Source organism: Manacus vitellinus, unplaced genomic scaffold, assembly GCF_001715985.3.
Source record: "Manacus vitellinus isolate BGI_N305 unplaced genomic scaffold, ASM171598v3 scaffold_35_pilon, whole genome shotgun sequence".
NCBI lineage: Eukaryota > Metazoa > Chordata > Aves > Passeriformes > Pipridae > Manacus > Manacus vitellinus.
Window position 1 is genome coordinate 8,413,804 of NW_021940498.1, and position 14,173 is coordinate 8,427,976.

A 14,173-nucleotide genomic window follows, 5' to 3' on the forward strand; every position below is an offset into this window, starting at 1 on the left:
AAGGTGGTTTTGTCACTGTAGAAGCCAGTGACAGGTTTCTTTCCCATTAATAAAACCATCTGGACATAATTAAAAAGCACAAAAGAAGCCATACTTGAGCAGGAAAATTAGGGCTTTACATGCAGGTTATGTACCTACAGTTTTCAGGAGAGTCCAAAGCAGCTGCTGGATATTCTGTACCTTCCTGGATCAGACTTTTCATAATATCAGTATAATCAAATCAAAATCAAATGAAGGGCACAGCATATGATTAAGGGTGTGAATTCACTACAGTTTCTTTTAATTGAAGGAAATGTTAATTACACTCAAGTCTGCTGTTTGGCCATTTATCCCTGTCCCAGGTAAAGACAAATACAGAGAGACAGGGCTGCCCATTTTCAGACTAAGCTCAGCAAAACTGTTCCTGCTATTAAACTTCTGACACAGAGTGCTCAAACAAAGACTAAACCCTACACAGTTTACTTCAAAAACAAGTTCTAATCCACTTCCCAGAGGCTGCTTTTCCTAACTTGATATCTGGCTTCAATAAACAACTAAAAATAGCAGCTCTACAGAGGGAGTGAACAGACACAAACCCAGTCTGCTGCTCTCAAAAAAACAGTAATTCCCATGAAACTGAGCTTGCCCTCCCACTCCCTGCCAGGCAAAGGGAAACTTCTCCCTTTCTGCCAAGAATGTGGATCAGTCAGCAGAGCCACGCTCAGCCACGCTCCCAGGAGCCCAGGAGCACAAAGGCACCACGAGCTCCAAATCCAACAGGCTGCACAGGCCAAGGAGTGAAAGGACTCTTACAAACTTCCTCTGCATGAGTAAGAGGTTTACTCTGCTTCAAAGAGAAGTGGACTTGTTTAAATCAGCCCAGCTACTTTTAACCGTTCCACCACTGGTGACAAAATGGCAGTTTTTAAACTGCTTTTTTTTCCTTAATCTCTTCGGTTTGTTCCCACTGCATCCACAGGGACCACCTGGGCCACAGCAGTAAGTTTTGTTCATACTATTAGAGCATTTCTGAATGGCAGATGAGTTTGGCAGGACCTTCTGGTTGTAAATCAACTGAAACAGCTCCTCAAAAGAATCTAAACCATGGTTCAGGGCAGTGAGGAGTCTCTCCCACCACTCTACCCCCCCGTGGCAATACCAGTCAGAACTCCACAACTGCCTCTATATCCAGATCTTCAACTCCATGTACCAGTTCTTTTGCACCAGCACCAAGCAGAGCCTGACCCCTGGCAGAGGAGCAGGAATTAGGGCTGAAGCCTCCCTGGACAGAGCTGTACCCCACGAGCACAGACCTTCCCCAACAACACTAACAACTATCAAAAGGGCAGTGTCTTGGTTTAACCCCGGGCAAGAGCTGTGTCTGTGTTCCAAGATCTCCCTCTCTACTCAAATCAAGAAGTCCATCCCAAAATACTCCAAAATTCAAAGAACTAGTCCTCAAAGAGATCACATGACAATGTTTTCCTGGAAAAAAAAAATCCCATGATATCTGTAACCCAATGCACAAATATTAAACCACCGATAAATCAGGAATCGCCAACACCTCCAATCCAACATGTAACACTAGATTTGTAGTTTGAGACCTTTAAAGTTCATATCTTAAATTACTTTCTTGTCTACTTAAAAGAGTAGAAAGAGCCACATGCAGAGCTACAGTAACTCCAGGCCACTTAACCAGCTATCTAACCCAGGTGGTGGGAAGCATAACCAGTAATATTGGAAAGATTCCCCAAAAGCTAAACCATTCCCAATACAGATCTCCAGTCAGCCTACTTTGCTTTCTCATCTGAATTCCTCTGTATTTGCTCAGTAAAATCTGCTATTTTTGTGTGGTTATTCATAACTGGGGCTAAAAATGAAAGACAAGGTTTGTTTGGGGGTAGCTTTGCTTTCTGGGGTTTTCTTGTTGCTTCTTCATTTAGTTTTTTAAAATATAACAGTTAATGATTCCCAACTACAGAGCAGTTTAGCAGACTAACTACTGGCCAAATTCCAGTGGAAGTGATTAGAACTGCCTCCTAGAATATGCAGTTAAACCTCCTCAAGCTACTTAATTCCCTTTCAGCACTGAACACTTCACATGCTACCACCCAGCTGTTGAACAGCTGCTGCATTCCAGCCTCTGCTTGTGTTCCAGTGGGACACCGGGACCAAATCCTTCCTGAGGAGCCACTGAGCCCTCTCCCAACAGGTGTCCAGCTCACCTGTGTTGACTGGATCACTGTGAGGTCGTTGATGTAGCAGAATCCTGCTCCCATGGCCGAGCGGAGCCCGGCGGTGCCGAAGCTCAGCCGGCAGCACAGACGATCCCGTAGCTCCTTGTGCTTCCCATCCTGCAACAAGCTCTCAATCTGTTCCTTTGTTTTCTGATTCTGCAAAAGAAGATTAAGGCCTTCATTTAGTGCTTGAAATCAGGAACTGAACTATATGCACTCCTTGGTTTTAGGTAATTCCAAGTGCAAGTTCTTCCCATCCTGTAAAATACCTGTGCACCAACTGGCCTTCACTCATTTTTATCACGTTCCCCTTCCCATCTCATCCTTATTAATAAAAGACTCCAGAGCTCTTGCTCTGGAAACTGATATGTTTGTCTGGTCATTAATACACCTTCCAGCTACACAAAGCCTGTGAGTGACGAGCACAGAGACTTTGGAACCGGTTTTTCCAAGGCGGGTAATGCAATTCAATCTTTCATCTGTGCTGCTGGAAGACAGACAAATCTGAGTTGCAGAGCAATGTTTCCTTCCTCCCCACCCACAGGAAAGGTCTGTGAAGGGGCACAGTAAAATCATGGAATCACAGGACCATTTGGGCTGGGAGGCAATTTAAGAATCATCCACTTCCACCCTTGTGCCACGGGCAGGGACACCTTCCACTGCACCACATTGCACCCAGCCCCATTCCACTCTACACAGGATGGATTCTTATCCAGTGATCCCTCTGTTCATTCAGGCATTTCCTAAACTTCCATAACAGCTGAAAACTTCCAAGTGTACAAACTGCACGTTGTACACATCCAGCTATTTGTTCTCCATAGTTATTCAAGCAATATTCAACTCACTCGATCACCAGAAAACCCACACCCAGGTCAGACAAGACACTTCCCAGATCCTACACACACAGTGTAGGAGGAGGCAATGGATACACAGCTGGAAAAAAACTACTCCTGAAGTATAAAACACAGCTCAGGTGGCACAAGTGCTTCTCCAAAGCAGGGTCCCAAGGAAGGGTTAAAAAAGGCAAATGGAATCTGCAGGGCAAGAGTGAAGCACCCCTGACATTTAAAGTAGAGGTCAGCCAGCTCCAGCAGCACCAGGACACACAGCTCTGCACAGAGAGGGGGAACTTCTTCAGGAGGATTGGGAAAATGCTGGGAAAAGCATAGAGATATGAGCTGCACACACTCACAAGGAATAAAAACACACAGTAAACCTCGTTGAAAAATCTGAAATTATTTCTGCGGCTTGGTAACAGATCCTGAACACCAGATACGTGAATTTAAGATAAATCTTCATTCCTTTGTGCCTTAAAATAAAAGCTATTATTGTCCATGCTCTTGGATGGCTCAGCAACTAAAGCAAAACACTGCTAGCAACACAGCTAAAGCCAGGCCTAAACAGAAACCAAAACAATGGGGCACAACAAATACTGAACCACAGGAGCGAAGGTTTCTCTTTTAGCTGCTCACAGGCAGCCAACCAGAAAAACAAATGACTGACCTGAAAAGAGTTTAAGTAATGAAAAACCTCATTTCACACTATCATATTACATGGCTTTGCTTTAAAATCAGGTTATTAAATTACACAGCATCTTTGATAGCTTTTCAGGATACGCTGCACTGCTTCCCTGTAAAAACAGAATAAAAATTGCACATTGCAGGCTTCATGGAGCTTTGCAAAACTGAGGCAAGACCTCCCTGAAGCAACAAAGCACAAAGGTTTATTTTACAAATAGATTAAAAAGCATTTTTGAGTGAAGCTATTCCATTTATTTCCTAAGGAATAAAAATGAGCCAGCCAAAACAGCACCCAAAAAAACATTTCAATTTCCTCAGTTAAGCTAAAGTTTGATAAAGAGAAGAGGAAAAAAATAAAATGACAAGTGAAAACCTCCAATCTTTTCGTAGATGATCTGAAACTCCTGGGCCAACAGAAAGAGGGCATTTTACAAGATTTGGCATAAATTCAGATGTGTTGATGATCAGTGTCATGCTCTGGGTTACACATTCAGTAGCATTGGAAGCCTGACCTCCAGACAGGTTATCCCAACCTGGCACAATCCCTACTGCTTTCACTCTTCCCAGCTTGTCTTTTTTATTCCAGGTTGGAGTTTCAAAGCCCACTGGCTTAGTTTCTTGCAACATCCTGCCTGGGTATGAGCAGCATTTACCACCCTGGGAATTCTGAGAGCAGCTTCCACTGCTGACATTTAACCCGACTGCAAATCTGGGGAGAAAAAAACACCAACAAACAAAGCAGGGCTTTTTGCTGGTTTGCTTTGCAGTTATGAAATCAAGTCATAAAACTGAAGGTCTCACAGTGGCTTTTATGAGGGTTCATTTTTCTGAGTGTAATAGCTGATGGAATCACTCAGGCTGGAAAAGCCCTCTAAGATGATGGAGTCCAACCACGGACAACCAAGGCCTCCACTGACCCATGTCCCCAAGTGCCACATCCACATAACTTTTAAATCCCTCCAGGGATAGGCACTCCACCCCTGCCCTGGGCAGGAAAGCCCTTTTGGGGAAGAAATTTCCCCTAATATCCAACCTAAATCTCCCCTGGCACAACTTGAGGCCATTCTCTCTTCTCCTGTTACTTGGGTAAGCAAAAGAAGTTCCTTAGAGATTTTACACTCCAGTCCTTGGATGACTTTTAATATCCTTAAAAAAAAAAAAACCCTCAACATAAAACAACCTAGATCTTCCTGTCTTAAGCAAAAATAAACTAGGCTGTTGGATACAAAAATAGTCATTCCTTATAAAAAAAAAAAAGAAGCAATGCTCTAAGATACCCCTGAATGCCCAGTGGCTCCAACAAAGCAACTTAAATTCTCATGGATTGAGTGGTCTGAAGAGTAAACAGGTTTTTAGGGAGACACAGACCCTTCAAAGCCCTGAGCCCCACACTGCTACTGGTTTTCCAAGGATTTTTTACTGGTGGAAAAAGCATCTGGCAGAGAGCAGGGTCCTTGGAGTCCACAGGGACCAGGCTTCCAAAGGGGAAAAGAGAAGGGAAGAGGGAGGCTCTGCTGCCATACAGCTTCCCAAGAACCTGCCCAGAGCCCCCACAGCACACACACATTATAAATACAAATATAAGAGAATACACAAACAGAAATACACATAGCAGTAGATAAAACTATTTGTAAGTATGTATATTTCTATATATATTGATCTAAGTAAAACTAATATTTATATATATGCATGTATATTTATATATATCATATATATAAGTATATCAATATATATATAAATATATAGAGGCATCTACAGGTAGCTACAGGTATGTATAACTATAAATGTATATAAAAATACATGTAAATATGCAAACAATATACAAGTAAACATATAAATGAATGTATAAATATGTATATATCTATATATGAATGTATAAACAAATACAATTATAATATAAATATGTGTAGATATAAATATGTAATATATAAATACATTAGAATATTATAATATTATATATGTATGTATTTATAACATTTATATCTATATCACAGAATCTGCTGAGTTGGAAGGGACCCACAAGGATCATCAAGTTCAACCCCTGGCCCTGCACAGGATCATCCTGAAGAATCACACCATGTGCCCAAGAGTATTAAATATATATATTAAAAATACATAAAATATATTAAAAATTAAAAATCTGAATAAATAAAAGTGATATATACCTATAAAGATACACCTGTAAAGGTCAGTGGGAGGACAAGGCAGCAATCAAGAGCCAACAGATGCCATCCCTCCTGCTCCCAGAGCACAAGGGGTCCTGCCCTTGCCTGTGCAAGGAGGTGGCAGATAAGGGGACAGGGGCAGGAGGGCCCTGGGAGGAGCTCGTGGTACCTGACCATGCCCTGCTGGGGCCAGAAAAGGGACAGGGAGGGACAGAGGGGCCTTTGGCTGGGGTTTGGACTAGAGGTGGCTTTGTGGCTGTGGCTCTGACAGGGGATTCCTCCTCCTCAAGCACAGCCCATCCTCACTGGATTTACCTGGGTGTCCCTCCCTGCTGGTCCTTTCCCCAGCCCTGGACTCTCCCCCTCAGGAGCAGCTCTGCCCTCACCTAATTCTCAACCTGGCAGCACCCAAAACATGCTGTGAGTGCCCTCAGACACCTCAACCCACCACTTGAGGATGTAAACTCGTTAAACATTTTTAATTTTTCAGTAGCTTTGAGGCCATTCAACACCTGGGAAGTGAAGAGCAACCAGAGCCCAGGAAACGTTTTCCCATCCCATTCCAAGCAGACTCTTTCACTCACACAAATACCAGGAAAAAAAAGACAGTTCTGTATCATGTTTTTCCTGTAAAATTATTCCACTAATACATACACAAGCCACCCGTATGAAGCCAGCACTGCCTCCCCATAAAATGTGGTTTTGCCTGCTACCTGGGCTGTTTCTGACTCCAGTTCTCAGACAGGAACTTTACAAAGCCTATGTCAGTGGTGCTCCAGAGTTAAATTTGGAGGAGACTATGAAGGTTTCTAAAAAGAAGGAAGGGGGCTGAGCCTGCTGGCAATGTCAGATATACTTTAAGCAACTACTTATAAAAATTTACTGCCAGCATCAGAATCACAACCTGCAGGAGACCAACGTAGCTGCTGAGGCTCTGCAACATCAACGCTCTTCAGAAAGGATGGAGGTTTTATTAAAAAAAACAAATATATTCTCTACCAAATTCAGTGTTGTGCTCCTACATTTTCAGTTTTCCACTTGCCTTCTGAGGCAGAAGCACACTTTTTTTTGTAGCTCATCAGGATACAAAATTGGAAACAACTGCAGAATTAAAGACAAGGGCATCAGCTGAGTATTTCTTACAGGTTCTTTCACTCCCAATCACATTAATCCTGTGTACTTAGTGCCAGAGTTAGGTTTCACAGCTAATACCCTGTCAAAATAAAGTGGCAATTCACTACCCTCAGCCATCATCATTTTTTATTTTGCAGGCACTTTCAGCCTGGGAGAAGGGAAAAATGGTCTCAAGTTTGCTTAGAATTCAGCAAATTTGACAGCCACAAATTAAGTCCATCAAGCTTTGCCAGCCTTTGGTTTTTAAGCAGCAATTAAGCTCTTTTTTCCAAAGAAAATCAGGTTCAGTCCCTCAGAACACACCAGAGTATCTGTAGGAACTCCTAGTGCAGAGAAAGGGAACATTACCCATGGCATAGCCAATCACCTTAATTACACAGTTAAGACCAGCAGTGGCACCTGCATCAAGTTGTCATTTATAATTTCTCTTAGAAACTGTTATGTTCTCATTTCTTGTTAAGAAAGAAATGTTTTTCTAGTGAGCAACCTCACCACCATTTTTATGGGAAAATCAGTTAAGTAACTGCACCACTTCTTATCTTGGTCCAACACAAAACAAGAAACAAACAAAAAAACCCAAACCTCTTAGAACTGCCTTTTTTTACACTCATTTCCACACTCTTTAACTAAACTACACTGAAAATATACAGGGGAAGTCTTAATGCTCAAGTCTTGTTTCTAATACCTGAAAGTCACTGTAGAAACACTGACCCTTTCCTGCCTCCACAATTTATTTATCACTTTATTTATCAACCAATATAGACAGCAATGCCACCAAGTGCAAGTTTCAAGACTATCCTGATGGATTTCAGGGAGTTTACTGTCTTAGAAAAGGTACTAAAGCACCAAATTTGTGTTATTTCAGAGCTCACTCCATTCCAAGTTGCTCCCAGTAACATCGGTTGCACCAACAAGTTTCTGCCCCAGTCAGTCAAAATCAGCTATTTCAGTAATTCATAACTTTATCTTTTATGTTTTAACATTAGAACTTGCAGTGCACATGTGTAATTACAATGGATTTTTCAGGGGCCCATTCCTAGACTTGATTTCCCCATTTTTACTCTTAAAAACTTGACTTAAGGAACTTATTAAGGAAAAACACAAGTCAAATGACTGGAGAAAGTTACTGGTCTAACACACAAGTCCATTTCCTGTTGAAAGGTATCTCAAAAGCCACAAAAATTAAAAGCACACTGAGGGACACCCCAAAAGCACCTCAAAACCAACCAAGCCATCTTATGAGCAAGGAACGAGCTCTCCAAGATACACCTGAGACAATGACACCGAGTCCATGAAATAAAATAAAGTAAAATTGAGCAAAATGAGTCCAATAGAATGAGTGCAGTGAACAGGACCTGCACAAACAGCTGCTGGAGGGCTAATTCCAGTTTTTCCCCCCAGGGGATGTTCAAATGGTGCTTTTGTGACAGCCAAAGCATCCCCTTCTCCCAGGAACATCCACCACCATCCAGGAGCAGTCTGGGAACAAAGACCACAATCCAGACTCCTTTAGGAGACTGCAAAGTACAACAGGACAATTGGGAAGTGGATGAAAGCGAATTAAAAGGCACAAAAAGTAGAACAATGACCGATTGTTCACACAGCTTACCAAAGAGAACCGAACAAAAGCCGCGTGGCTTTGTGCCTCCAAGACAAAAAGCAAAGGCACAGCAATTAAGGAGAGGGAATGGGAAAGCAGGGAGAATGCCAGGAGCATTAATGAAGATGCTGGTGAGAAGGGGAGGAGAGCAGAGAGATCATCACACGGTCAGGTTTCCCCCACCCACCCACGCCCCAGCCCACCACCAGCACATCCAAACCACGGAGGACAACGAGCACGGCTCTGGCAATTAATTACAGCGGGCAATTTTCAATTAAGTCACAGGACAAAAGCCTCCCACAGCTGGGAATGCGGTGCATAGATTTTCCCTTGATCAGAGGCATCAAAAAAATCCCTGAGACTCAGGAAGCTGGGGGTGGGAAGGGAGGGAGGCACAGGCAGCCCCTCGTGAAGTTGGATAAGCAATAAATCTCCAAGGCCTCATTCCCCATGAAATACAAGGCCATTGGACCAATAACCCTCCTCGTGCCCTATTTCCTGGTTTCTCTTTGCCTTCCCATCCCAAAACACCTTCACCTGGTTTGTTTACAGCCTCTCCGGGGGCTTTTGAGTTGTAAAATCTCCCAGCAACTCTCTTGGAAACCTCTGAGTAGTTCCAATTCCCCAAGTTCCCTATAGGAAATTTAATGATTACCACCTAAGGAAGCAGGGCAAACAGGTGCAGTTAAACTGACTCTGCAGTTTGTATTTTATTGCTTATTTATGGCCTTAGAAAGAGCTCTAGAAACGATATTCCACTATTCCTGGTTTTAGCCAAAATATTTTTCCCCATTGTAAGTCCTACTTTCTAGGAAAAGTACACAATAATCAGTTAGAAAACCCAAACAACAAAAATCTTGCAAAACACTAACCAGAAATTAACTAAAAAAAACATTTGCTGGAGCTCAATCTGGGTTATCAAGTGTATTATCAGCAGTGCCATTTCCCTTTTCCACTCCTTCCCTGCCACTATTCTCGGACATTTTCACAGCAGCAGTTCCAAGAGCAGAAGGTGCAGATGGCAACTGTTAATTCCTGCAAAATTGAAAGAGGAGAGCATATTTCCAAGCAGGAGAGAGCTCATCTGAGAGCCATCAGGTGGGGTGTGCTCTCAGCCCTCCTGCTTTGGACCTGGCAGGATGAAATTAAAGAGGAAACGGTATAAACACACTGGAAATCACTATCACTAAAGAAACAAAATAAAAAAAAAAACAAAAATCGAGATAGAAACCTAAAAAGAAAAAAAAAATAGCCAGGAGATGGAAACCTAAAAAAAAAAAATAAGGAAAAAAATAAGCCAAAAGCCCAAACCACTGGTGTACTGGTAGTTTACCCTCCTCCAAGATGTTTTTTAAAGCACAGGGCATCATGGTTGGACAAACCAGCTGCAAAAAGACGCCCTAAAATAACCCTTACAACAATGAGATAAGCAAAACAACCTCCCGCACCACTTTGTTTTCATTGCTTTGGATGGTTTAATCTGAATTAATCAAGCCCGCAGTGCTCTTGAAACACCGTGTTGGAGCTGGAAGAGGGACGTGCCAGAATTTGGACCCTCCGTGGCCTGTTTGTTTCCTGGGGAGAGGGGGTTAAATTCGGAAAGCTGAGGAAAACGGGCTCAGCGTTTTAAGCCACCCTGGCACCTGTTTCCACCTTGTTCCTTAAGGATGAGCCATCCCTGCGCGGGCAGAGCCCCGGGATGGGCGCAGCATCCCCCTTCCCGTCTCACAGGTGAGCAATCCCACAGGCAGGATCTGGCCGCATCCAGACGGTATTTTTTTTCCAGCGGCAGGGATGGAGACAAGACCAAACCGCGGGCAGGATGGGATGGAGACGGAATTCCTGAAGGCACATCAGCCCTGGGAGGGTGGGGCAGCCCCCGGGGGGAGTGGGATGGTTTTTTGGGAGAGTCTCCCCTGGTCACCCACCTTGTCCCAGCTCAGCCACTGCCACACCGCCTTGTCCAGCTGCGCGTCCCCGGTGCTGCGGGCCACCAGCACGTTGGAGTTCACGTCCCCGGGGGCTCCGCAGTCGCCCATGGTCGAGAAGGACGAGGAAGAGGAAGGAGCCTCTTCTTCACTTCGCCACGCCCGTGCGGCCCGCGCATCGGCCCGGGGGAAGGCAGAAGCAGAGGGGGAGATGAGCGCTGGGAGGGGTATCTACTGGGCTGTTTTTATTGCGGATTAAACGGGGAGCGACCGCCCCCTCCACCACTCCTCCTCCTCCTCCTCCTTCCGGCCCCGCCCCCGAGACACCGCCCACAGCCCCTCCCTCGCGGGGGCATCATGGGGTGTAGTTCGAGCGCGGCGGGGGAGCCGCGGGAGGAAGGGTGGGGGTGAGAAAAAACTACAACTCCCATCGGCCCCCGCGCCGCGCGGCGCCTCAGGGAGAAGGGAAGGGCGCGCAGGGCTGAGGGACCCCGGTTCGAGTCCCGCCTCCTGCCTGATGTGGAGAACAGCGGACCGTGTGTCCGTCGCTGACCCGCTGAACAGGCACTGCCCGAGGCCTCGGTGATGGATCCGAGGCAAAGCTAAAACCCTCCCTGGTTACGCCCCTCGGGCTGCCCAGAGCATCATCTGTTCCCTCTGAGAGGATAATGGACATGGTGCTGCCCCGCAGGATGAGCTCCTTCCTCAGGAGCGTTTCCAGATGGGCTTCAGGAACAATTCCATTGCCATTAGAAAGAGAGTCATAGCCTGCAGCTCCCCTCCCTTGGCTGCATCGGCTCTAATTGAATTGCCTGGCCTTGAGCAGCAGGGGTAGGGTGACTGTATCCTGCTGAGCATCCTCATCCCAGACAGCATCCCCATCCCACAGAGCATCCTTATCCGAGATAGCATCCTCATCCCACAGAGCATCCTTATCCGAGATAGCATCCCCATCCCACAGAGCATCCTTATCTGAGATAGCATCCTCATCCCAGACAGCATCCTCATCCCACAGAGCATCCTTATCTGAGACAGCATCCTCCTCCCACAGAGCATCCTCACCCAGCCTCACATTCTCACAGCAGTTGCCATAGTGACAGCAGGCACTGCAGAGGGACAGAATCATGGAATCACAGAATGCTTTAGGTTGGAAGGGAACTTAAAGCTCATCCAGTTCCAGGCCCTTGCCATGGGCAGGGACACCTTCCACTATCCCATGTTGCTCCAAGCTCTGTCCAACCTTGCCTTGGACACTTCCAGGGATGGGGCAGCCACAGCTTCTCTAGGAATTCCATTCCAGGCCTTCACCACCCTCACGAGGAACAGTTTCTTCCCACTATTCCATCTAACCCTGCCCTCTGTCAGTTTGAAGCCATTCCCCCCTGTCCTGTCCCTCCATCCCTTGTCCCCAGTCCCTCTCCAGCTCTCCTGGAGCCCCCTTATGGCCCTGGGAAGTCTCAGGTTTCCCTGAAAGCTTTCTCTTTCCAGGGAACCCCCCCAGCTCTCCCAGCTGGGCTTCAAGGAAAGCAGAGGGGCTCCAGCCCTGGCAGCATCTCTGTGTCCTCCTCTGGACTTGCTCCAAAGGTCCTTCCTGTGCTGGGGATCCCAGAGCTGGAGGCAGAACTCCAGAGGGATTTGAAGCTTTGAGAAGATGGGCAGGGGGCTGTTGGACTGCAGCCCAGGAAGTGTTTTGGGGTACCCAAAGCATAGCAAAGTGCTGAAAACTGTAAATATAGAAGGGCATGATCCATCATAGTTTAGAAAGCTCAATATGATATATCTCCTTTTCAAAGGTCTCAGGTCCATGCCCTGAAGGGAACTCTCTCCTATCTGCACACACAGACAAACCCTCCAGTCCAGAGGTCTGGCTGGGTGTGGGGGGGATAAACCTTTTGATTGGTCTGTTACAGTAAATTACTGATAGAAGTCAACAGAATACAAAGATAAGAAGAAGGAAGTAGGTCACCATAAGCCAGGACTTTCTTTTATGTCCTCTTGTATCCCTATTTCTGGTGCAGAGAAGGAGAAGAGTCTGGACACTGATAGAGTGAGGAAATCAGGTGTAATAATTCCTTCTTGTACATCTGGTGGCATCTGCAGCAGCACTGATGCCATCCTGAGCCCAGCAGTCCCATGAAAACCACATCCCTGGCACGTTTCTCCAGATCTCAGTGCTTTCCATGCCTTTGCTGCTCTTTTCTCCTTCTCCATGTTTTGTCTTCAAGGAGAGAAAGCCAGAGCCAGGATAACAGGAGATCCAGCCTGTAAAACCTTAGTTTCCCCCCAAAAACCAGGATAATGACTGTGTTAAGCACCTGTCCAAAGAGCATTTCCTACAAAAAGTTTGGAAAGGCCATAAGAGATGTTGTTAAAATAAAACTTCATCCTTTAAATCCTTCAATTCCTGCCTTTTTTTTTTTTATTATTTTCCCACAATGAAAGATTTAAAATATCCTGAATGGTGGAGGGTTTTTGCCATCTGAGCATCTTTCTGTCCATGAAACCTTGAACCTCACGGAGAGGTTTCACTCCGGACACTCACCCTGCGTTATCAGTGCTCAGCTACAGAGCCATGATTAAAAGCAGGATTTTCCCTTTGGATATCCAGATGGGAGAATCATCCTCCCCTCAGATGCCAATGCTCCTCCTTGATTATTTCCCTGGAGAACAGGCAAAGCAGCCTCACAGAGGATAAAAGTCCTTAACGGTTGCTTCTTTACCAGGAATAACTGCAGCGTGAAGGGTTGGAAACTTCTTGAGATCTCACCATGTTGGGAAGTGATGATGTTAGCTTCCAAACATTTCCCTGTGAGGAGGCTTCGGATATAGCTGTCTCTGAGGCAACGCTGATTCCAGGCAGCCTGAGCACCTCCAGAGCAGGGCAATCATGTAAAAAATTATGTTGATACGGCTCGGATCGTGCTGACGGAGATTTGCTGCATTGGCCTGGAGGAGACACCGACCTCGTGGGAGATGACAACTAAGTCCAGTGTATTTGAGGGTTAAGCAGCCTCCAGAAGAATTTTTAAAGCTGATTATCCTGCTCCAGGAAAGTTAAACTGAGTCCCATCTGCTGGCGTGGCTGGGCTGTGCCGTGCCCCAGCACAACACGGCTCCCCCAGGCACATGGGGGGGATTGCAGGGCCTCCCCACACTCAATGGCTGCCAGCACAAACATCTTTCCATCTATTGCTAACAACAAAATTTCCAGTCCTCATGGTCGTGGAAGAAAGCCAGAAAATAGGAAATTAATGTGGGAGTGAAGGAAAGCCAACGTTTTTAATTTTTCACCCTCATGCACCATTATGCCTGAGTGAGGCACAGCACGCCCAGAGCAAATGGAGCAGCAGCAGGCAGCCCAAGGACCAAAAACCACGGGAGAGGCCACACTGCCAGCCATGGATATGAGCCAGGATGGGAGGAAAAGTGCCACCAGGATGCTGAGAGCTTCCAGGGCCAACAGGGGCCATGGCAGGGCTCAGCTGGAGGGAATGACTTCTCCCGAGCCAAAAGGAGCGGGAGCACCCACTCAGGACTGTGTGTGAGCATTGCTCCAGATTCCAGGAAAAAGCTCTGCTCTCTGCATGCTGGGATGAAACCCAGAGTTTCG

General features: G+C 45.8%; 1 protein-coding gene across 2 annotated transcripts in view; it reads right to left on the reverse strand.

Moving 5' to 3' along the window:
• Window positions 1-10,766, reverse strand: part of PGM2L1 (phosphoglucomutase 2 like 1) — a 29,837-nt gene extending 19,071 nt beyond the window's left edge. The window contains exons 1-2 of one of the 2 annotated variants that reach the window (XM_008920175.3): window positions 10,564-10,766; window positions 2,205-2,372 (exon numbers count right to left, since the gene is read on the reverse strand). In XM_008920175.3, coding sequence (XP_008918423.1) covers window positions 2,205-2,372; window positions 10,564-10,674 — 279 coding nt within the window. In that variant the 5' untranslated portion in view covers window positions 10,675-10,766. Of the gene's footprint in view, window positions 1-2,204; window positions 2,373-2,485; window positions 2,536-10,563 lie in introns of those variants that run through there. The other variant, XM_018077093.1, reaches the window with a different exon arrangement.
• Window positions 10,767-14,173: the final 3,407 nt, after the last annotated feature.